This window comes from Camponotus floridanus, unplaced genomic scaffold (genome assembly GCF_003227725.1).
Source record: "Camponotus floridanus strain SB8 unplaced genomic scaffold, Cflo_v7.5 scaffold38, whole genome shotgun sequence".
Classification (NCBI taxonomy): domain Eukaryota; kingdom Metazoa; phylum Arthropoda; class Insecta; order Hymenoptera; family Formicidae; genus Camponotus; species Camponotus floridanus.
The window spans coordinates 1,726,165-1,750,000 of NW_020229525.1; the positions used below are offsets into that span (position 1 = coordinate 1,726,165).

The following is a 23,836-nucleotide window of genomic DNA, read 5'->3' on the forward strand; positions in this document are numbered from 1 at the left end:
CATAAAAGTCACCTTCAATTTCTTAAATTGAACCCACTATTTTTCATTACATATTCTTGTAGCTTATCCCGAGAGCTTTCCAAAACACTACAGACAAATGTTTTTTCATTAAATACTTTTTGAGTTATAAGGCTTCAAAGTTTGCAGTACTTCGATATAAAATGCAAAATATCTCGTAAAATATTTAGTTTTCGGTAGTCTTACCCTAATACTTTTATGCACAGGATAATGAGACAAAACTATTGGTGCAAAGAAAACGCATGATTGTTTATAACAAAAAATGCATTGCAAATTACACATTTTTTATTATAAACAATCATACGTTTTCTTTGCACCAATAGTTTTGTCTCATTATCCTGTGCATAAAAGTATTAGGGTAAGACTACCGAAAACTAAATATTTTACGAGATATTTTGCATTTTATATCGAAGTACTGCAAACTTTGAAGCCTTATAACTCAAAAAGTACTTAATGAAAAAACATTTGTCTGTAGTGTTTTGGAAAGCTCTCGAGATAAGCTACAAGAATATGTAATGAAAAATAGTGGGTTCAATTTAAGAAATTGAAGGTGACTTTTATGGGACCTTCAAATGACTTTCCAAGGTCAAACCAATGCTACCATCTCATTTCCCCCTTCACACCCTACAATTTTTGTTTGAAACATTTCTTTCTGAAGAGTGCTGTTTTCGAGATATTCGAGTGTATTGATTAAAATGACTCACCCTGTATATATATATATATATATATATATATATATATATATATATAATATTAAGATTTTAGAGATATGTGACTTACTAATATAGGTAAAGCAACAATTACAGCAATCAATATTGATCATTTATGAAAAATAAAATGACATCATAGTAATTATAATATCATGTAATATCACAAAATTTCATGATTATGATGATATAAATCTTCAATAAATATTTCTAAATGTTCAAACTTAGGTTATATGTTACAAATTCTATATGTACATAAAATAATATTTCGAATTTTCAGGAAATATTAATCCGTCACTGATTTACCCTACTTTTCATTTCTGCTTGTGTAATAGCAGCGCACATAACGCCATGTTACATGCATATATTAATTTTTCTTCTAGCCGCTTCCATCAATTGGTATTAAGTTGTGCTTTTTATCCACTGTTGATAGTCTTCTTTTTGTTATCATTTTACAATGTTTTTATATAAACAATTATATATACATACGCTCGCTCGCTCGTGCGCACACGCGCGCGTGACACACACACGCACACCCGATAAAAATAAATTTATAAAGTTTAAAATAAAAATGGAAAAATTTAAATCATTTATTCTTTCTTTTCCTTTTCTCGTTAAAGTTTTCCGTCCATTAATGAAACAAAATATATAAATAAATAAATAAATAAATATATATATATATATATTACACTATAATTAAATCACTTGAGAAAATGTAATATTTATGACTTAAAATCATGCTTTTATATTGAAATAATAATTATCAGATGTTTTTATATAGTTTATTTTTACTTCTAGAGAAAGAGAGAGCGTGAGAGAGGGGGGGGGAGAGAGAGAGAGAAAGAGAAAAGAAACGTGAGATATAACTATAAAAGATATTAGCAAAAAAATATTGTATATTTCTTTTTTCAAACATGTGTGTGTATGTGTACATACATACATACATATATCTGAAAAAAGAAATATTATTTTTACACGGAAATTAGAAAAAAATATTGTGTTTAGTTTAAATTATTGCTATCGTCGAAACGAATCCATTCGAATCACGTGACAGTTAAAACGTCAATGGCTGTGGTCGGGAAGACGCTCTGGATGCTTTGAAGCATCATTCTATCTTTGTTCTATATTCCATAAGAATAAAGATAGAATGATGTTTCGGAGCATTCATAGTGCAGTCTTGACCGCAGTCAACATCACATGACATATAACTATCAGCCATCAGCTGATAAATATTAGACTCGTCAATGTCAGTCACTTTCGCAGATGTACACGTAGAAATGCATCACAAATGATACAAGAAACGTAATATCTTTTGAGTGTATTTAAAAGACAAACTTATATACTATATGTATATTATAAACCGCTCACCGCTGACAAGATTAACGTTATTGATGTTACAAGACAAAGGTTTTTGTTCTTTATATAAACAAAACATCGTGTTTTTCGTTATATTTGACGACAGAAAGAAATGAAGGGGGAAAAATCAATTGGACTGGTTTTCATTATCTAGGTACTAATCGGGTACCTTTGAACAAATCAATGGGATAAATGCGCTCCGCCATCAGCGTTATTTTGTCGAGCCCGGTGCCCGACAACAAAATGTCTCATCCCGATTACGAGCAAACCGCTCATGATCACGCTGCTTTGTTGTTGCTATTGAGACCCATCGGTATACAAATCAAGCCAAAGACAGTCAGTAGGTTATGTGAAAGGATCATTAAAGCTGGTAGCAGATTCTCCGTATCTGATTCCAGTGGCGGCACCCGGGAGATCCTAGCTAGATTCGTCAGGGAACATCCCGTGGAGAACAACGACTGGGGGGATTTTCAAACTCATAGAAGATTGCTAGGTCTGATCACATTTGGCAAGTACGATAATCAAGCAGAATTGAACGAGCTGTGTAGAGTGCACGAGACCTTGAAAGTAAAATACAGCAACACTTTATATGATTCGCGAGCTATCCTCTTTGGCCCAATCGAGTCGAATGGTCGCCACGAGCCACCATCAGGCTTCACTACGCCCAGCAATTTTAAAACGCGGGCAATTTTCTATGCAGACGAAACATGCACAGATCTGGAAACGCAAATAGCTGAATATCTTAATTTTCTATTTTGGATCTTAGAATCAAAAAGATTGGAACGTTCTAGGGAAAAGATAGATCGTGTTTCTCTTCTATTGGCTCCATTTGAAAAGAAAGATTTTATAGGACTGGATCTCGAATCTAGAAATAATAAGAAAAGATGTGTGGGCCGTATGACGAAGCATTTAGGAGATTTGTGTCTTCAAGCTGGATTACCAGCCGATGCGTTGAATAATTATAATTCTGCAGCCAACATTTTGCAAGCGGTTAATGATTGGCTGTGGTTGGGAGCAGCATACGAAGGTCTTTGTGCTGCTTCGGTATTAGTTCTTTATCCTAATATGTGCCGAAGTCTTCCATTGCAAAGAAATTCCTCTCTACAGGAAGGAAGTCCAAGTAAGCAAAGGTATGACTAATCTTTTGAAGTAAAAAATTTTACATAATCTTTTTAAGAAATAAAACTTTCTTTTTCTTTGCCTTTGTCAATTGTTATTAAAAGGCAATATTTTATTAAATTATTAAAATAAATAAAATTATTATGATAAATAATTAAAATACATGCATCATTTCCTACTTTTATTATTTGATTTTGGAATGTAAGCTGATGAATCTAATAATAATGATAATAATAATAATACATTGTAGACGAGGATCACAAGCTATTGCTACAGTTTTGCCATCTCCCCCTAGTATAGAAATAGTAAAGGCTAGCATGCCACATATTTTATTACCAGAGGAGATATCCAAGAAATATCGTGAAGCCATTGTACATTATAGTAAATATCAATATGCAGGTATAATTGAAACTGAAGCTAGTTTCAAAGCTACAAGAATCTCAATAGAGCAAAACTGTACCTTACAAGCTGCATCCTATCTAAATAATGTTGTATTGATTAATCTGCCTCTTAGCGAGCAAGAAAAAGTATGTGATGATAATACTATGCAATTTGTAGACACTTGCAAGATATAAAGGAGGCATAAAGTTATTATATAAATAACACATTTCATTTCAGATTGACCGATTCACTACATTGTCAGATTTATATACAAGCTTCGGTTTTGATAGAAAAGCTTCATTTTGTTTACGATTAGCTGCCACTCGACATGTATCACAAAATAATCCTAATCCAGATTGGCAGCAATGTTACAACTTGATGTTACAAGCTACAACCGGATTTAAATTATCTTTGGATCCTATTGATATGTCACCAGGTTATTAGGCTATAATTATTATACACATATTGGTCATGAAATTTCATAAAACTTTTTTATTTAAAAAAAAATTCTGCTTACACACTAGTTTTATCATATTTTTTAATTTAAATGCAAAAAATGTAAATACTGTTTTTAATATTAATAAAATACATATATTAATTTTCTCACACACACAGATATATATACATATACATGTATACATAAATATTTGCATTGATAAAAAAATTGTGTAATATTATTTTCATGAATCCTAATAACGTTTTCTAATAATGTTCTCTCACAGATGGACAAAGAGGATGGCCGGCTATACAGATTCAAATAATAAATGAACTTGTTGCTGCTGCAAATCGAATGGGTAATCCAGCACTTGCTACAAGGCATTTAACATTTCTACTTCAAACAATGTACAATCACTTGACATCTATTGAACGAAAAGATATCGCATTACAACTTCAAAATGTATCTCAACAGTGTGAGGGTGCACCAGTCCCTCTTGTATGTTAAAGATTCTAATAGAGAAAAAGATGTCACATATATAATTAACTGTATAAAATAAACAATACCAACAATTTATAACAGGTTTTAGATTCTGGTACTGTCATACCACCAGCTAACTTATTAAATATACCAAAGACAAAATCGTTTATTCTGAGAAACATGCAACCACATTTACAGCCCCAAAAAATAGAAAGAATAAAAGAAGATCATGGTCCATTTTTATTTACACCAATTAATTTTGGATCGTTGGAACGGAAAAATATTTCGAAAAGTAAAGTTGGTATGTGTAGTACACATTAATAATTTAATATGATATGCTTTCATTTCTCTTTCTCTCTGTCTCTTTTTACATGAAGTTTTTTGTTATAATAGATTATTTATGGGTAGAAGGAGATGTTTGTGAGATATCAATGCAGCTTATAAATCCTTTACCGTTTGAATTGCATGTATCTAATATGAGACTCTTGACAAGCGGTGTGGTATTTGAATCAATACCAGAAAGTATTAGTCTACCTGCTGAATCTGGGCCAATTGCAGTTACATTAGCAGGCAGGCCCAAGGAAATTGGTGATTTGGAGATACTTGGTTTTAGTACACATACATTAGGAGTTAAATCCAACTGTAGATTGAGACATATGGAGAGCATGTTACATCCTCAATATACGGTCGAAGTCATCCCGGCCTTACCAAGAATTGATGTTGCAACTAGTTTACCTCAGACTGCCAGTTTCAGCTCAGGCGACAATATAGTTACCAGCGCGAGTATCTCACTTTATGGTGGTGAAAGGTTCGCATTTATTATAATAAAAAATTCTTTCATTGATGTTATTATTATTTTCATGCAAGATTGATAAACATAGTTTGCTTGTGATAGTGCTGAGTGTACTATAACAATAACGAATATTGGACAAGTTCCCATTGAGATGGTCGAAGTGTCGGTACAATCTACTTTAGATGCTGTAACTGAAAGTAAAATCTTCAAATGGAGTGAAGAGAACTTAATGACACAACTGCCTTTACAATCAGGCAATAGTGCAAGTCTTACTTTATATCTCTTTGCAGCGACAGATTTTGTAGCATCTCCCATTAGAAATGGTATCACTTTTAATAATTTTCAGATTTTAGAGCTCCTTTATTTTTTGTTTCATTGATAACTTATTTTTCAGATATTACTAGCAGTACATGTCTTAGTCAACCAAACAGCTTAATGTCGCATTCAGGCCACAGCTCTCTACCATCTAGATTAAGTTCCCCGTCTCATCATATGAAAAGACAATCCGAACTGACTTCCTCCTTCAGATCAGGAATAAGTTCACACTCTGGTCATTCTTCCTTAACAAGTTCACGTTTATCAAAACTTGCAGTACCTTTGCATACATCTAATGTTATTGAGGGTCAATTGAGAATAAAATATTCAGGAGGTGCAGGCTTAACAGCTGGTTATTGCAGAACTTCGTCCGTGTTTATAACCATTGAGATGCTAGCTAGTGTGCAAATTACTAACTGGGATGTATTACCAGCTGAAACGTAAGTAAAAACTCAAACATATCTCTTAAAATTTTGTAATATTTTTTATTCATATAGTTTAGTTTCTTACAAAAAATCCATGGGTACTTTTTATTGATAAAAAAAATCTTTTTGTAACAATTTTTAGACCATTACAATTTTATCTCGTATTGGATGTGACAAATATGACAAATCACGAAATGGAATTATATTATACACAAAATAAATGTATATACATGGAAGGTAAAGAACCATGTAGGATTCCAGTTCCAGTTGATCGATGTCCTCTCAATAAATTATCTATGGTAAAATAAAATATACAATACTTTTTTAAAAGTGACATTTCAAAAAATATTGCAATATAACGTTACTATATTATAGTATTTTCTTTGTTTATAGTTAAATGGTGCTGGTGATACTAATGAACTTCAAAGAATATGTGCCGAACATATAGCTTCATTGGTTGATTTGCGTTGGCAATTACTAGGTACAGAGTCAATAGGGAAAGCAACCCTATCTGGTATTACTCTAACTCAAGATATGTTAGATTTAGTTAGAATGAGTCCTTTACAGTGGGGTATGTATATATATATATATATATATATATATATATATATATATATATATATATATATATTGCTTACACATACATGCACACAATCTATAAATAAAATTAAGATGTAATTAGAATTAATAAATGAGAAAAAATGTACTTTTTCTTTTTTAGAAATAACTATAAATGATACTATTGTAAAAGCGCAAGATGAACTATCGTGCGCCTTAGGTGAATGCATCAGTGTTGGTGTAGGGGTGTGCAACGCTCTGGAACATCCGCTAAGCGATCTTACATTGTCTATTAATTTCTATCAGGATCATCATAATGGAGTTAATAATTATCAATTAGAAACTCGACTATCCATAGCTGGGACAAATAAGGTCATGTTACCTGCTGTAAGTTACAACTTTTATAAATGCAATTCTTTTCGTGCGCGTTTTGTTCTCTATTATTCTATAAATAAATAATAGTTACAGGAATATGGCAGAGCTTATCACGAATGTCGAGTGGTATTTTTCACTGCTGGACAATATAAAATAGATATTCAATGCAGTAGTAAAGAATCTGTTCCCACCTCTCCAATACTTTATTCAGAGCTTGCAAATGCCGGACATACCTGGCGATATATACCACCCATCGAAATAACCGTCGACGATTATTAACATCATCTGCTTAAATAAATAAATAAATAAATATATATATATATATATATATATATATATATATATATATATATATAAAGAGGATAGGAAAAGAAAAACTTGACACATTGTATGATTTATTGTTGTATGTATAAAAATAAAACTTTTACTTTCTATAATGAAATTAATTGTCACATAATTCTTTTTGCAAGTATCAAAAATTATTTCCACACATGAATTGTGTACGTAGAAAAGAAAAAAATTTATTATCATTTTTTATTAATCTCTAATTTTATTTTACTTTTTTTGCCTAAAGGAATTGTCTCCGTCTCTTGCAAATTTCTCCTGAACTTTTTATAAAATTCAAGCACAGTTGTATTAGCCCACACCTGTTGACTATTAAAATCTAAAACGCGTAAACTCTGTAAACTCTGAGCTCTTGATAATGCTACATAAGATTGGCCTGCGTCAAATACTCTTGATAGGCACATTTCTACACAGTCTAAAGTTAAACCTTGACTTTTGTGAATTGAAAAAGCCCATGCTAATTTTAATGGGATTTGTTTTCTGTGTACAAGAACACCAGAACTGGTTTTAATAGTCCATTTCTCCATTTTTGCCTCGTAATGAGCTCCAGAGCACAATTGAATTATTGGTATATCATTTTTAAAATCAATAACAACACCTCGAGCTCCATTTACCAATCCGCTATTAATATTTATATTTTTTAGCAGCATGACTTGAGCGCCAATTTTCAATATTAATTTGCCCGGTACAGGTAACTGTTGATCCAACATATATGTCATAGAACTATCAGAATCTAACGCTGTATACAATTTAGTTTCACTTTTAAGTTCATTCAATTGGAATTCATTAATTTCATCAGCTTCCTTAACATGCGAACATAATCTAGTTGCTAATACTCCATTACTTTCAATATGTTGTTTTGCTGTTTCTTTCAAAGTATTTACAATATCATCTGTAACTCTACCTATCCTGATGCTATTTAATACTTTTACAAATGCTTCATCTTTTTGTCTATGGACTATTTGTAATTCAAAGTTAAAGTGAATACATCGTTGCCAAGCTTCACTTTGAAAACAAAATTTTGCTCTGTCATTAATTTTAGATACAGGAGGTAATTGAAAGAAGTCACCACATAAAATTAACTGTATTCCTCCGAAAGGTCTTTCTGTCCTACGTACGTGCCTTGCCACTGCCTCAATCTTATCGAAAAATTCACCATCTACCATAGAAATTTCATCTATAACTAAATGTTTGGTTTTTCTCCATATTGAAATTACAGATGGACGAGAAGCTAGCTGAAAGCATCTCTCCTTGGTACCTGTACCCAAACCAATACCAGCAAATTGATGTAACGTGATTCCACCTATGTGACAAGCTGCTACTCCAGTACTCGCTGTAGCCATTGTTACATCTGGAGGAAGAGTTGATATTATCTTCTTTAAGAGAAACGACTTGCCAGTGCCTGCGCTTCCAGTGAAAAATATATTCTTCCCGTCAAGTACTGCATTCAAGATTTTAATTTGTTCCTCAGTTAATTCTCCAGTGGTAAAATTATCATATAGCTTTCTCGCCGATGATATTTTAGAAGTGTCATCACTCAAATATTTTCGCTTCTTAACGGTGCTTGGTGAAGGAGTAGTGATTGTTGCACGCGATATAGTCATAGCTTTCTCCTTTGCTCTGTTGATCTCTGTGCTAGTAGATGGACTAACATCTTCAACACCACCATGTTGTACATTTGCAAAGAGCTTCTCTTTCAGAGGATCCGCCTTTTCTTCTTGATTCGTCATCTTGATGAATATAGTCTTCAAAAAGTTTATTAATTGAGAGGAAGGTGCATTCGACAAGAACAATGTGCAATTTTGTTCCTTGAATTTTATAGATGCCTTTCCTTCAGTCATAAATTTATTAAAAACAGATATATTTTTTAAGGGTAATTTCGTGGATATATTCGCCTTTTCTGCTTGTATTTCGATGAGCATCTCGCGCTGATTGTTTCGAATCAGTCGCAGTAATGCCGTTCTGTGCGTTGCTTTCCTTAAGATAGATCCTTGAGGATTTAACCATTCCATTGTAACAGTACACGTTAGCGAACAACCGTTTAAATCCATATCCTTCGATCGAGTCTGTCATGAAAATATTATTCGATAAAAATGTAATATCTTTTTTCTTTTATGAACTTAAAATACATGTATATTTATGGGTTAATGACACATGTTAACAGACGCAGTGCAATGAGAAAATATGCAATTTTACTAATAAATGCAATTATAGAGTCATTTTAAATTGTGCATAAGATAACATCTGAGAAAGTACTTTTTCTTCTTCCTTTTTTGTGGCGCAGCGCAAGTGTTCTGATAAATCAAACAAAACAAAACTAAACAACTAACTGGAAAACGCGCGCTTTATTTCTACGCAGGCTGTACATCTTTAAAACTGGAACCATGTCGACCAACCTTATGTTAGACCACAGACATCTATATTACACTAGACTGTTAACTTCCTTATATATCGTGCATAAAGGCTATAGCACACGGATATCTATGCCGGTATTCATAGTCCGATCTTATATTTGAGATCGTCTTAAGTTCGAGCTTGAAATGCTACGCAGCTATTTGATTGGTTGAATGAGGTCTTAAGTCAACCTCGAAGCAGACTTAAGATGATCTTAAATATAAGATCGGACTATGAATACCGGCCATAGTCCGATCTTATATTTGAGATCGTTTTAAGTTCGAGCTTGAGATGCTACGCAGCTATTTGATTGGTTGAATGAAGTCTTAAGTCAATCTCGGACCAGACTTAAGACGATCTTAAATATAAGATCAGACTATGAATACCGGCCTATAAAACATAGCCACAGTATAAGTACATACAGTAGGGGCACTTCTTTGTTCTCTAAAGACCGCAATTTTGAGTGCGCATGCGTCAATTGTACAATTTTCAATATCGCTACGTATGTGTCACATGCTATCTGTACAAGACACCTCCGATTAGACACAGTACGATTGGACACAACTGGCTTTGATGGCTAATCGTGCTTGATCGTGCTGGTTACTCTAGGCATCGGTCGGTTACTCTAGCATCGGTTGATATAATTGGTTGTGTCTAGAGAACCTCTAGGAGAGAGAATGGACAACTGATCAAGCTTTTTCATGATTGGCTGGCAGAAAATGTATCAATTTTAGCTATTGCGACGCCAATGCAAAATATGATGACACACAAATAGGACACACATGACACACATATATTAACCTATTTGTGTGTCATCATATTTTGCATTGGCGTCGCAATAGTTAAAATTGATACATTTTCTGCCAGCCAATCATGAAAAAACTTGATCACATGTCACATGATCAGTTGTCCATTCTCTCTCCTAGAGGTTCTCTAGTTGTGTCTAATCGTACTGTGTCTAATCGGGCAATCCCCATCTGTACACGTTATGCTGTGATATTAAAATATTAAGTAATAAAGATAAAATTTAAATTTTATGTCAATTACAGAAAAAATAAAAATGTCTGAAGGTAATTAATATTTAAATGTGTATAATAGGCATCTTGTGTTTATGCGATTTATTTAATCTCTTAAATATATGTATTAACATTACTTAAAAAGCTATAATCTCGTTCTAAAAAAATTTTAATGCAAACAATTGCATTCTGTTTATTCACTTATACAATAACTTTGCATTTTATGAGAGAGAATTCTAATTTACGCGCTAAGTTACAATTTTCAATATGGCGATGGGTCATGTGATTTGGCATAAGCACATCAAAGGCACTGAAGTGACACTACTGTATATATTTAAGGCCGCAGCACACACTTTTGCATAAGCGCATAACTATAAGCATAAGAAAATTGATTGGTTCATTTTCTTATGCATATACTTGGGGACCAATCAATTTCCTTATGCTTCTGGTTATGCGCTTATGCAAAAGTGTGTGCTGCGGCCTTTATACTGTGACATTGCCATAATACATAACGAAGACTGATGGCAGAGAACTAGATGTCTGTCGTAGTCGTGGACGTAAAGTAAGGCAGAGAAAAACGTATGTCGTACAAAAGGTCATTGTGACAATGGCTTTGTATGACATACGCTTTTCTTTGCCTTACTTTACGTCCACGACTACGACAGACATCTAGTTTTCTGCCATCAGCTTGAGACTCGCATTGTAGACCCCGCATAAGGCCTTTGCACGTACAAAAATTTTAGTCGTAACCGTAAAGTCATAAGAAATCTGACCAATCACAGTTGATTATTCTTTTATCGCAGAAAGAATACTCGACTATGATTTGTCAGTTTTTTATACCCTGGCCGTAGCATAAGGGCCAGTATTCATAGTCCGATCTTATATTTGAGATCGTCTTAAGTTCGAGCTTGAAATGCTATGCAGCTATTTGATTGGTTGAATGAGGTCTTAAGTCAACCTCCAAGCAGACTTAAGATGATCTTAAATATAAGATCGGACTATGAATACCGGCCCTAGAAGATGATAGAAATGATGATAAAGGCCAGTATTCATAATCCGATCTTATATTTAAGATCTTCTTAAGTCTGCTTGGAGGTTGACTTAAGACCTCATTCAACCAATCAAATAGCTGCGTAGCATTTCAAGCTCGAACTTAAGACGATCTCAAATATAAGATCGGACTATGAATACCGGCCAAAGTTGGTCATAAGCAGAAGTAACTAGGATTTCAACCGGTTCTATAATTTGTAATTAACAATTCCATATTTTTTCTTAAAAACAACTGTATGTTTTCTTTACACCAATTGATTCCTCTCATTATATTTTGTGCATAAAAGTATTAAGGTAAGATAATCAAACAATGAATATTTTACAAAATATTTTATGGTTTATGTAAAATTAAGAAATGGCTTCAAGCCTCATAACTCGAAAAGTTCTTCGTGGAAAAATAATTTATTATAGTGTTTTGGAAAGCTCTCGAGGTAAGCTACAAAAGTATGCAAAAATATATAGGGTGTTCCATTTAAGAAATTCAAAATGACCTTCACGTAATCTTCATGTGACTCTTCAAGGTCAAACTAATGACACCACCTTATGTTCTCCTTGAAACCATACAACTTTTGTCTGAAATATCTTTTTCTAAAATTAAAAATAAGAAAATTATTTGGGGTGGGACATTAAAATGGGACACCCTGTATATTAGAGACCCTCTAATCAAAGTAGGCGCCTTAACATATGAAATTGTATTACATTCGGGGATATATTAGTAATTAGATATCAAATCAAGTTATTTATGCATGACTGTTAAAGAAGGAATCAACAACATTTGTTTTGACATTAATGTCTATATACAATCTTTTGCAAATTGCATTTAAAGCTGTTAAATAGATGTGTGTTTACATAATTCTAAAATAATGTTGCCGATTCCTTTCCAAACTAAAACCCCTTGCACAATGCTAAGCAACAGGCAATAAGAACAGAAATAATATCTGTTCTCTGCTCTTATTGATAAATATTTTCTGTTCCGCGTATTTATTGATGAATAGTTTCTATTCCTTATTTTTATTGCCTGTTGCCTAGCATTATGTAAGGGGCTTAACTAACAGTCATGATGCATGAATTGTTTGACGTGATGTGCTTATAATTATTACCGAATGCAACCAATTTTATATGGGCATTATTGGCGCCATGCACCCCAGAAAACATTTTGCGCGTAAATATCTAGCAAGTCGCGCACAAATATGGTTCATATCGCGCAAGCAAAACCCTATCCCAGTGCGTCGTCATAGCGGTAGTAAAACGCTAGCACATTTTGCGCGTGAACTCAATAAGCGATATGTACGCAAAACGCTAGCATATGGTATCCATTTGCATGTGATTCGCTGGTGTACATGAGCTTAACCAACTTGCGGGCAAAACTCACGCAAACCGCGTACACAGTTTATATACATAAGACGCGCAAACTTTGCGCGCAAGGAATGTTATCTGGGACGTTACTCTCTTGACTTTACGCATGCGCAAAAAATTCCTTGTGTCATTCGTAATTCTGTCACGGACGGATTTTTATTATAACTAATATGAAGGCCATCTCACGAAAGATTAACACAAATAATTGTAATAGATTTCGTTGGAATATCTTACCCAATTATGACGATTATCTCATCGGAGAAAACGATATTAAAAGTGAGTAAAGATGACAGATACAAAATACAGTATGTCTCAAATATTTAAATTTCAAGAAATAATTTTTAATAGTATAAAAAAGAAAAATATCCTGTATTATTATTATTATTATTATTATACACATATCTAATATATTACTATATGTATACTATACTATATGTATATATATATATATATATATATATATATATATATATATATATTATGCCCCGTTTCAATTTCTATATACAAAATTTTTATCATGTAACGTATTTATATATTATACAATATTATATATTTATTAGGCTTACATGTATATTACATATAAAAATATTGTATAGAAGTTGAAATACACGGGGAATATAATTACGGCTGGGGTTACAACGGAAAGGACTCAATAATGATGAGGTCACGCGTAGAATGTGAAATATAGCGTATTGTGATATTGAACGATAAGCACAAGTTATTAGGGTCGATTGACGAGAAACTCAATGTAAAGAGCGCGTAAAACTTCTCACCGTGTGCGTGAGCGTATAAAGCCATGTCTCTGGCTTAATGTTGTACTCTTGCTATTGGTGTTGCACGGACGATCTTATGTATGTAAATTGCTCTTATACAAACGACTACTTGACAGAATCATTCTCATACACAAGCGCTCATGTACTCAACCATTCCATTAATATTCGTGCTTTGATCGAGTGTGCGTAATAATCTATCTAGTCTCTTCGACTTTGGCGCGTATTTACATCTCATGTTCGTTTTCGCGATATAGATTTCGTGTGACGTTATTAAAAGTACAGTCCACATACATCAAGTTCGTTAAAGTGGATAAATAATTGTTCGTGACAATAAGTTATATATATCTTCATTGTAAGAATTTGGTAAGAGTTCGCTTTTTCTGTGTTAGATTATAAATCATATTTTCTTATACTATCTGATTAGGAGAAGTAGCCAATTTAATCTAGTAAAAAGATTAAAAATCTCTTGAATCGAAAATATATGTGTATAAAGTAAACCCTTTATTTTTTTTCAAATTTGAGATTTGTTTTAAAATATACTCTTAAAAGCACACATGAAAGATGTCCAAAAGACGTCCAAAAGACATAAAATATCCTCTGGATGGCCTCTTCTTTATATATTTTTACATACATGCTTGCATCAGAATTAATTATTATGTTCTTTAATTAAAAATTTTTAATTACTTATATATTAAAAGTTAAATTTTTTAATTACTTATGTATTAAGCTTTAATTACTTATGCACTTATATCACAGTCAATAAATAATATATTTAACTAAATAATTAGGCAATATCGAGCCAACGCGGATGTAAGGCGTGAAGCAATAAAAAACTACTTCCATAATCCACACTTTATTGATGATCAATCATACGTTTCGGACTCCTTTCGAGTCTTCTTCAGTGAAATACTGCAAATATACAAAAAAGGGAATAAATAAAAACGGTATAAATACAATATATAAAAAGCAATTAAGAAGTCACTGTTAATATACATACGAGTCAAACAGTTCGACATTACGTAATCATCTCAACCGCACGTCCGATTTATGAATCTCCTAACGGTACAAGACGCAAGGAAAGATGCACTATCAAATATATTTTAATAATTATTACAACGCTAACGGATGCATATGTTATAATTGCGGTACTTACTCGAACACAATAAACGCGACAGAGATGGACATCTCGCTATGTCCAACAACTCTTAACCGACAATTAACGGCACGAGAATGTCAAACGAATACCCACGTACACCTATATATATTGTTGACAAAACATCACGAACCCAATAACAACGAATGAGTCTAATTTTCGAAAAAACTATCGATAATCGGCAAACAGGCATCACTCAACTTAAGCGTATCGCTCTGGAGATTTAAAGCATTTCTATGAAGCTTAATGTGTATCATCTCGGATATCAATCTCTTCCTCAAAAAAGGTGCCTCATCCAAGATTTCAACATCATCTCACTCGAAATCATGGTTTAATAATTTATGGTTCGCTAAGACGGAGTGCGATTCTTTTTGTGTTCCTTGCGAGTATTTAGCATACGACTCGTTTGTCTTATAGGAAGCATCGCAATCGTTATAATTAATTTTGTATACCAAATTGCTTTTCGCATTTTTTTGGAGCTTGTCTTTTCCTACAGTTATAAACGTACGCAAATTATTTATTCCCGTATACGATATCCGTATATCTAGATCTTTGACGCAAATGCTGAACTTTTCTGAGATGTCTTTTATGTATGGTATATTAAAATATGTAATTCTATTTGTACTGGTATTGTCGTCTGTATTGACTGTCGCAGTATTGCTCTCATCAGAACTGACCAACGTCCCACCGTCTACTCTCCCATCGTCAAAAAAAGAAAAAAAATTTTTTAAACGTTCATTAACGGTATAGAAAATAAACGAGGGCCGCCCGTATATTTGCAGTATTTCACTGAAGGCTCGAAAGGAGTCCGAAACGTATGATTGATCATCAATAAAGTGTGGATTATGGAAATAGTTTTTTATTGCTTCACGCCTTACATCCGCGTTGGCTCGATATTGTCTAATTTTCTTCTTTTATTTAGTTAAATTTATATGTTTTATACTTGAGCCGTCAATTTAGTTAATTTAAATAATATATGTTAGCAATATACTGTAAGATTATATAAGAAATAATGTAAGATTATGAAATAATTGAGTATATAGAGCTTTTCCTATTATTTTAGTATAGTTGATTTCTTTAATTTTTAAATTCACGAAACGTAGTCTAATAATTTTTTCAATTTTCTAATATTTTTACTTTTTATAGGAAAATATTTATTTTACTGTATATTCCTAGGTCGTAAGCACTCGTCATTTTGACGTTTTAAATTGGTCATTTACTGACTATTCTTGACGTTATAAAATATACGTCACGAGTTGACATTTTTATGACGTAAAAGTGACGGTCTAATGTCACAGATTCTTGACGTCATGACATGTACCGCATTTTGACGTCAAATATACCATATTTTCTTTGTGTGGACGCCTTTTTCAAAGCATAATAATGTATTTAATAGTATTGTCGAATAAAGTAGATTAACCGATTCGAGAGCATCATTGAATAATTACAGCCATTCTATTCTTCAGAAGAATCTCGGATCGATTAAACTGCTTTATTCGAAAACGCTGCAAAATCACAAATATAGTAAGAAAATAGGTCACATGTTATACCAAAACGTCAATATAAAAATATCAATATAAAATATCAATATAAAACATCAATATAAAATATAAAGTTATGTAACAAATCATTTTGACGACATATGAAAAATGATCAGTTTGGAATGTCAAAATGACGTGTGCTTCCTACCTGAGTCATGTTATTTAACCACTCAAGTGTTCATTAAATTAGTATACAGTGAAAGTATTAGCTATATCAATTGAGTGTAATTAAAGTACCAAAAAATATACACATTTTTTTTATAATACAGTTGATTGGTAAAATATATTTTTATAAAACGCAAGCAACGGAAGACATTATTTGTTGAAATTTTATATGATATTAGAAATAAGTTTATTTATGTTTAAATAAAAATAATAATAATAAATATAAAATTTGTGATTTATTTTCTTACCGACATGTGTTTGTTACCTAGGATGTTTATGTTTATCTGACTAACCGATTTTTGAATGTTATATACAATAGCTCATTTCTCGCTCGTCTCTTATTCATTTTGCTCAGCGCGATTTTTCGGTTAGCATAATTTTTATGAGATAAGTTTTAAAATACAATATCATTTATATGCTCCAGATTTCTATATAAACGCAATTTATTGTATATTAATTTTTATTTTTGTGTATATGATTATTTTCAGGAAGAATGCAAAGTGATAGTAGTTTGATTCAATTTAACGATGATGACTCTTTTAGTGGTGGACCGTGTCCGTCATGTAGATTAGCTATCAACAAGGAAACTGGTAGACTCAAGTTTGTGTCAAGTTTTGTCACAAATTTCAAATTAAATTTCCCGTATTTGTACTAAGTGTATGAATTTTTCAAAAAATGCAGATGGTGTACTGGTGAAAGTAAAGCATGGCGCTTTCGTGTCAAACTAATGCTCCTGATACCCGCCGTATTATTGCTAATTATTATAGCGTGTATTGCTGTATCTCGTTTTCAAGCTACAACCAAAGTATCTAAGTCGCAAACTTTTTCCACTTATGGAATGCAGAACGAATCAAAGATCGAACATGATATCTCTTGGTGTAAGTTTTATAATTACAAGTATATAATAATTGTAATAAATGCCGAAATAAAATTAAGAGTTTCCGTTATTACATACATGCAGAAATTTACAATTTTTACTTAACAATTATATGATAACATCAAATTTATTCGGATAATTAAATATTCTGTCTCATATTAATAAAGATATTTAACATATACAAGCGCAGCATACATACAGGCAGACATAATGCAACACAAAGTTAAAAAGTTAATTAATCCTGTTATTTTTTCTTGTCTGTCTCTTCAGGGGAGTAAAGAGGGTTTATAGAATTCTCAAAAATGAAAATCTATATCTTGGTAAATGCACCAAGTGAAACATATGTATATGTCTCGTGTTCGTTTAAATTATCGCGAACAATTAAAATTTACGCATTACTATCCGCGGTGGCTCTTATTCGCTAGTTTCTTGTTGTGTTGTTTAAATACATATAGAGCTTAATGCCTTTCAATTTATTTAATCCTGTTATTATTTGCCATAATGATAAATAAAATATGTGAAATAGCATATACAAAAATATAAATTTATTATTAATTATTATTATAATATTATATTAAATTATATCAAATTGCATTATTATAATAAATTGCATAAAAAAAATTATAGAGATTTGTCTTTATATTGAATATCTCCATAATAAGTATGTATTATATGAGATAAAAGATATATAAACTATAGGTTCTTGAAGAATGTCTGTGAATGATTAATTTTACGTTATCAGTTACCAGTCACAATGACGTACAGCATGGAATTGAAGAAATCGAGGATTGGAACTTCCTGAATAAACTTCTTGATATAAACAGTTACGCAGACATGCATCCTCGGCTTCGATCCACATCCCAGCGACGCAAGAGAGACATCGATGGGGTACTTTATCTCCAAGCAAATTCAAAACAGTCCTAAACTTTAATCTTTAATTAAAATATTTGAAATCTTCCTTTTTCCTTTTTTTCCCCTCTTCTACCATCTATCCATCACTCATTCTTTCTTCTCTCTCTCTCTCTTTTGTTTCCTTGAATATCCTTGAATCTGCATTTATCCATACACAGTACGAGCAAGAAAATATTCCGAAGACGATCCTTTTTAGGAGACTCACACGAGGGATGGCATCGAATCGGACAATCGAGTAATGTCCTCGTTACATTTAATTAATAGGAAATTGACAGATTCTTTTTTGAAGGGAAAATTAGATGGGAAATATATGGCGGAAAGATTATGTGAATTATATTTTCAGATAATGTGAATTATATCGAAAGAATAAAGGTATATGAGTATGGATCTTGCACTTAAGAAATTTAGTAATCTCACAATTATTAATTAATCTTATAATTATCAGAAACATATTTACTTGAAATTTAAAAAAGTATTTTTAATATTTTTTAGCTATACTAAGAAACTCTACTTTCAATATTTTTTTACAATATTAATCCATAGAATCCATCGGAGATAGCTGGTTATTTTTATCTGCAACAACTCTTCCTTTTTATACATTTTATATATGAAAGGGTAATTTGAGGTTTGTAATTACTTTGATTGAAATATTATTTCAATTATTATCAATGTCATATAGGAAAAAGTTGGCGAGATAATCGGAACGAGCAACGCGCAGAATGAAAAGCTGGATAATTTCTTAAGCGATTATCTAGAAGTAGAGGTTGATGATATATATGAAAGCGGAACAAACGATCATCATTATTTCAAATCAATGTAATACTTTAATCATACTGATCCGTTATTCTGATTTTGTCTTCTTTTTTTAACTTTAATTGGTTTTTCTTATCATGATAAATTTTTTAATATTTCAGAAGAAATGGAGAGTCATATTATATTAATAAATACGAACGCATAAATGTCGAAGAACAATTGAAAGAGGAATCAGTTTTGAGAAACGAAGATAGATTTTTTATTTCTACTAATGACACCGAAACATGGTTGTCAATGGCTGACGGACATGATGCTATCGAAGATGATAAAATGTCTGATTTTCATACATTCTGGAAAGGCGAAGGAATTATTGAAAATATCAGAGAAACTCGAGGTATATTTAAAAAATATCTTTTCTATAATTCCGTACTATTATAATATATTCATCGATAAAACATTGACAACGTAACGCAAGATAAAAAGACTCTATTGAATGCGCAGCACAAACAATGTTGAAATATATGGATAAAAGTGTAGATCCGTGTGAGGATTTCTATCAATATGCTTGTGGAAATTGGGCGAAATTTAATCCTATCCCGAAGGACAAGGCTGGCTATGATACCTTTGAGATACTGAGAGAATCGCTGGATTTCGTACTCAAAGAATTATTAGAAGATCCGATATTGTATAATGTCAATGAATTAGATGCCGACGATGCTACGGTAAAGGCGAAATATTTGTTTCAAAGCTGCATGAACTACGGTAAGTAGGTATAGATATTGCACAAATATTTGCGCGAATCATTTAATATGACAAGAATGTGGCTAGAGATTTTGGAGCAACGTAAGGAAAGGCCACTTATCCGACTTCTGGATGAACTTGGTGGTTGGCCAATTCTAAGGCCAGAATGGAACCCCGATAAATTTGACTGGCTTCTCTTGACTGCCAAACTTCGATTGTACAATAATGATGTATTAATTTCAGAATGGGTGGGTCCAGATATTAAAAATAGCGATAAATACGTAATACAGGTAACAAGCAACTTGTCTTCTTTTGTCACAAATGTTGAAAGATTTCTTTTACAAAAAACTAATTAAGAATTGGCAAATAACAGCCAGTAAAGTCCGATAATTGAAGCGTAAAAAAAATAAAACACCTTCCTCTTTCTTTTAATTATTAGTATATTTCAGATTACTCGTTATAATGCATTAAATACGAACGTTTTGGATCTTATCGAATCTCAAGTCGCCAGAAATGTATGTACACAACAGCAGTATTATCATCGAATATGCGAAAAGAAGCGCGGGATCTGGTGAGCGAATCTCCTCTGACTCATTACATCCTCTTTTACTCGTTATATAATATTATTTAAAATATTAAAATTTGATTTCTGTGCAATAATTTTCTGCATTTTTATTTTTCCCTCAAGATTCAAAATTTGTGAATTTATTATTGGTACTATAGTACGATGAGTGAAATTGCTCGGGAGAATGTGCTTGTCAGATTATTGCGAGATACAGCATAGTTGCATTTGCGTATCGATTGTATAATGATTTATATAATTAGAAATGTTATTGTTTACTCTTTAATGCATAACATTAATGTCACGTTAAAAATCAAGGATCAAAAGCTGATTCAAAACGCTCGTGTTTAATGCATGTAGTGTAAGAAAGAAAAAGGTATTTTATTATTCTTTGAGCTCCAATTACCGCGTTTCATTGGCTCTTAACTTAATTTAGAATTAAATTTTTGATTGTTATCATTATATTAGTTGTTTAATTATTATTATTTGAGTTAATTTTATTTTAATTTCTCTTACAGGTTGATCAAACGTCGCTCGGACTTCCTACCAGGGATTATTTTCTTCAACCATCTAACGCAGTTTATCTAGAAGCTTATAAGGATTATTTGATAAAGATTGCAACTTTGCTTGGTGCATCTTTAGATAATGCGACCATACATGCTGAAGAATTAGTTGAATTTGAAACGCAGCTTGCGACAGTACATACTATTTGTACAATACAGGGTGTTTCATAAGTGGTGGGCAAAATTTCAGGAATGGATTCCTCATTCTTAGAGAAGAAAAAAAAGTTAATCAACATAGGTCCGGAAATGATTAGTTTTTGAGTTATTAAGATTTTTGTAATACAAAATTTTGTCTCATTTCTCATCTTAGAAGTCCTTTTACAGGCATCAACAATATTTTTCAAGTTCTGCGGCCTGAAAAACATTGATGATGCCTGTAAAAGGATTTCTAAGACGAGAAATGAGACAAAATTTTGTATTACAAAAATCTTAATACCTAACTCAAAAACTAATCATTTCCGGACCTATGTTGATTAACTTTTTTTTTTTTTCTAAGCATGAGGAATCCATTCCTGAAATTTTGCCCACCAATTATGAAACATCCTGTATATACATCGTGCGAGATATATGTGTATAATTTTGCTTAAATTTTTGACGTTATAATTACTAGTCTTCAATTTTGTAGATTACATCGTCACCTGACGAAAGACGAAATTTTTCGGAGCTCTATCAACGAATGAGTATAGGTGAACTCAAGATACTCGTGCCACAAATTGATTGGCATCGTTATTTATCGATCGTCTTGACTCGAGAAGTAAATTTTTCTGAGCCAGTTATCATCTTCGCATTACAATATATTCAAAATTTAATTGTTTTACTTTCAAAGACACAACCTAGGTAGTATGATATATTTTATACTCCTTCATTTCTCTATATATACATACTATTTTCAATGCGTAAAACATTTTTAACAATTTATTTTTGTAGAACAGTGGCGAATTATCTTTTATGGAGATTTGTACGACACAGAGTGAACAATCTGGACGATCGTTTCCAGGAGGTTAAACAAAAATTCTATTACATTCTATTCGGTAGAGAGCAAGCGCCATTAAGATGGAAAAACTGTGTAACTCAAGTCAATTCTAATATGGGTATGGCAGTTGGTTCAATGTTCGTCAAAAAATATTTCGACGAAAATAGTAAAAACGATGTAAGTATTTCTTGATAAACTATCCATAAAATTAAAGAAACAAAAATATATGTATATATGGAGTGTCTGAGATCACCCGTACACCACTTTTCTTTCAAAAATTAAGCATTCTTGAGAAAAACGTTTTAGACAAAACTTGTATGGTTTTGAGGAGAATATATAGTAAGATAGTGTCATTAGTTGCACCCTTAATAATCGTTAAAAGGTTACATAAAGGTCACTTTCAATTTCTTAAATGAGATTCTCTACTTTTCATTGCATATTCTTGTAGCTTATTTGAAGAGTTTTCCAAAACATTATAATTAAATATTTTTTCATTAAGTACTTTTCGAATTGTAAGACTTGAAAGTGATAGTATTTTGACATATTTTGTTAAATATTTATTTTTCAAATTCTTTACTTGTGATTGTTGCAAACAATGCGAATCAATTAATGTAAAGAAAACACATAATTGTTTTAATGAAAAACTTGTTGTGTAACTGCTTGTTGCATATTCATTTTCTTTGCCTCTCACGGTTCGGGGTTAATATACATACATACATATACATATTATATCACACATACATTACTATAATAAATACAAATTGAGAAGACATCTTTATTTCTTTTTCTTTATTAATAGACATTATCAATGACTCGAGAGATACAGCGATCATTTAGAGAATTACTTAATAAAACCAATTGGATCGACATCGATACAAAGCGTTTGGCAACTGAAAAAGTAAATGCTATGTCGCTAAGAATCGGTTATCCAGATTTTATCCTACAGCCACATCTATTGAATGAACGTTATAAGGATGTAATATACTTCTATATCAAATTAAAAAAAAAAAAAAAAAAGAACTATATATATATATATATATATATATATATATATATATATATATATATATAACATTCAATCAAAAAAGGAGAAAAATCAATATATTAATATATTTGATGCAGGTTGTAATACGACCAGATAAGTATTTTGAAAACACTTTAAATATTTTGCAACATATTTCTCGAGTTGAACAAAATCGTCTTGGCAACACTGTCAATAAAACTTTATGGAATACTGCTCCAGCGATCGTGAACGCTTATTACAGTCGCAACAAGAATCAAATAAGTCAGTTTAACTTCATTTAGAAAATATTTGCATATTTTTTATTTTTCTCGCAAATTTATTTACTAAGAAAGAAAAAATTAATCTTCTTAAAAATTATTTAAACTTTTATTCTTTCTCTCTGTCCCTTTTCCTAGTGTTTCCAGCGGGCATACTGCAGCCTCCTTTTTATCACAGATTTTTTCCACGAAGTTTAAATTATGGCGGAATTGGCGTCGTGATTGGACATGAAATTACTCATGGATTTGATGATAAAGGTAGATTGTTCGACAAGGATGGGAATCTTCATAGATGGTGGAAAGACGAAGCAATCGATGGTTTTCACCAAAGAGCACAATGTCTTATCGGTAGAGAAAAATAAAACTTTTTTAAAGTAAAATTTTCTTCGATAACATGCGAATAGGATGGCGATTATAT

At 31.9% G+C, this 23,836-nt stretch overlaps 3 protein-coding genes and 1 long non-coding RNA gene across 11 annotated transcripts in view; 2 read left to right on the forward strand and 2 right to left on the reverse strand.

The window, feature by feature from the left end:
- Positions 1 to 1,801: 1,801 nt before the first annotated feature.
- On the forward strand, positions 1,802 to 7,267 carry LOC105257730 (protein brunelleschi). Of its 2 annotated transcripts, XM_011268556.3 has the most exons (13): positions 1,802 to 2,132; positions 2,236 to 3,211; positions 3,451 to 3,727; positions 3,819 to 4,017; positions 4,304 to 4,515; positions 4,600 to 4,798; positions 4,891 to 5,305; positions 5,393 to 5,613; positions 5,685 to 6,045; positions 6,173 to 6,329; positions 6,424 to 6,601; positions 6,752 to 6,975; positions 7,051 to 7,242. In XM_011268556.3, the coding sequence occupies exons 2-13, from the start codon at positions 2,274 to 2,276 to the stop codon at positions 7,240 to 7,242; spliced, it is 3,573 nt and encodes a 1,190-aa protein (XP_011266858.1). In that variant the 5' UTR covers positions 1,802 to 2,132; positions 2,236 to 2,273. The 2 variants fall into 2 exon arrangements, with proteins under 2 accessions (XP_011266858.1, XP_011266857.1); XM_011268555.3 differs by lacking the exon at positions 1,802 to 2,132 and having other exon boundaries at positions 2,274 to 3,211; positions 7,051 to 7,267.
- Positions 7,268 to 7,459: 192 nt separating this feature from the next.
- Positions 7,460 to 9,668, reverse strand: LOC105257734 (ATP-dependent DNA helicase PIF1). Its single transcript, XM_011268565.2, has 2 exons — positions 9,565 to 9,668; positions 7,460 to 9,374 (listed from the first exon to the last, which is right to left on the reverse strand). The coding sequence occupies exon 2, from the start codon at positions 9,357 to 9,359 to the stop codon at positions 7,491 to 7,493; it is 1,869 nt and encodes a 622-aa protein (XP_011266867.1). The 5' UTR covers positions 9,360 to 9,374; positions 9,565 to 9,668; the 3' UTR covers positions 7,460 to 7,490.
- Positions 9,669 to 13,267: 3,599 nt separating this feature from the next.
- Positions 13,268 to 23,836, forward strand: part of LOC105257733 (neprilysin-4) — an 11,315-nt gene continuing 746 nt past the window's right edge. The window contains exons 1-15 of one of the 7 annotated variants that reach the window (XM_025411179.1): positions 13,268 to 13,400; positions 17,245 to 17,356; positions 17,438 to 17,634; positions 18,376 to 18,521; positions 18,742 to 18,780; positions 19,225 to 19,361; positions 19,460 to 19,692; positions 19,800 to 20,060; positions 20,127 to 20,329; positions 21,120 to 21,299; positions 21,790 to 22,001; positions 22,092 to 22,314; positions 22,937 to 23,113; positions 23,260 to 23,422; positions 23,557 to 23,766. In XM_025411179.1, the coding sequence (XP_025266964.1) occupies positions 13,295 to 13,400; positions 17,245 to 17,356; positions 17,438 to 17,634; positions 18,376 to 18,521; positions 18,742 to 18,780; positions 19,225 to 19,361; positions 19,460 to 19,692; positions 19,800 to 20,060; positions 20,127 to 20,329; positions 21,120 to 21,299; positions 21,790 to 22,001; positions 22,092 to 22,314; positions 22,937 to 23,113; positions 23,260 to 23,422; positions 23,557 to 23,766 (2,599 nt within the window). In that variant the 5' untranslated portion in view covers positions 13,268 to 13,294. Of the gene's footprint in view, positions 13,401 to 13,941; positions 13,976 to 14,193; positions 14,261 to 17,244; positions 17,357 to 17,437; positions 17,635 to 18,375; positions 18,522 to 18,741; positions 18,781 to 19,224; positions 19,362 to 19,459; positions 19,693 to 19,799; positions 20,061 to 20,126; positions 20,330 to 21,119; positions 21,300 to 21,789; positions 22,002 to 22,091; positions 22,315 to 22,936; positions 23,114 to 23,259; positions 23,423 to 23,556; positions 23,767 to 23,836 lie in introns of those variants that run through there. The other 6 variants (XM_025411183.1, XM_025411180.1, XM_011268561.3 and 3 more) reach the window with 6 other exon arrangements.
- LOC112638827 lies at positions 14,658 to 15,825 on the reverse strand. Its single transcript, XR_003123182.1, has 3 exons — positions 15,051 to 15,825; positions 14,895 to 14,983; positions 14,658 to 14,806 (listed from the first exon to the last, which is right to left on the reverse strand). It is a non-coding gene; the product is annotated as an uncharacterized LOC112638827 (long non-coding RNA).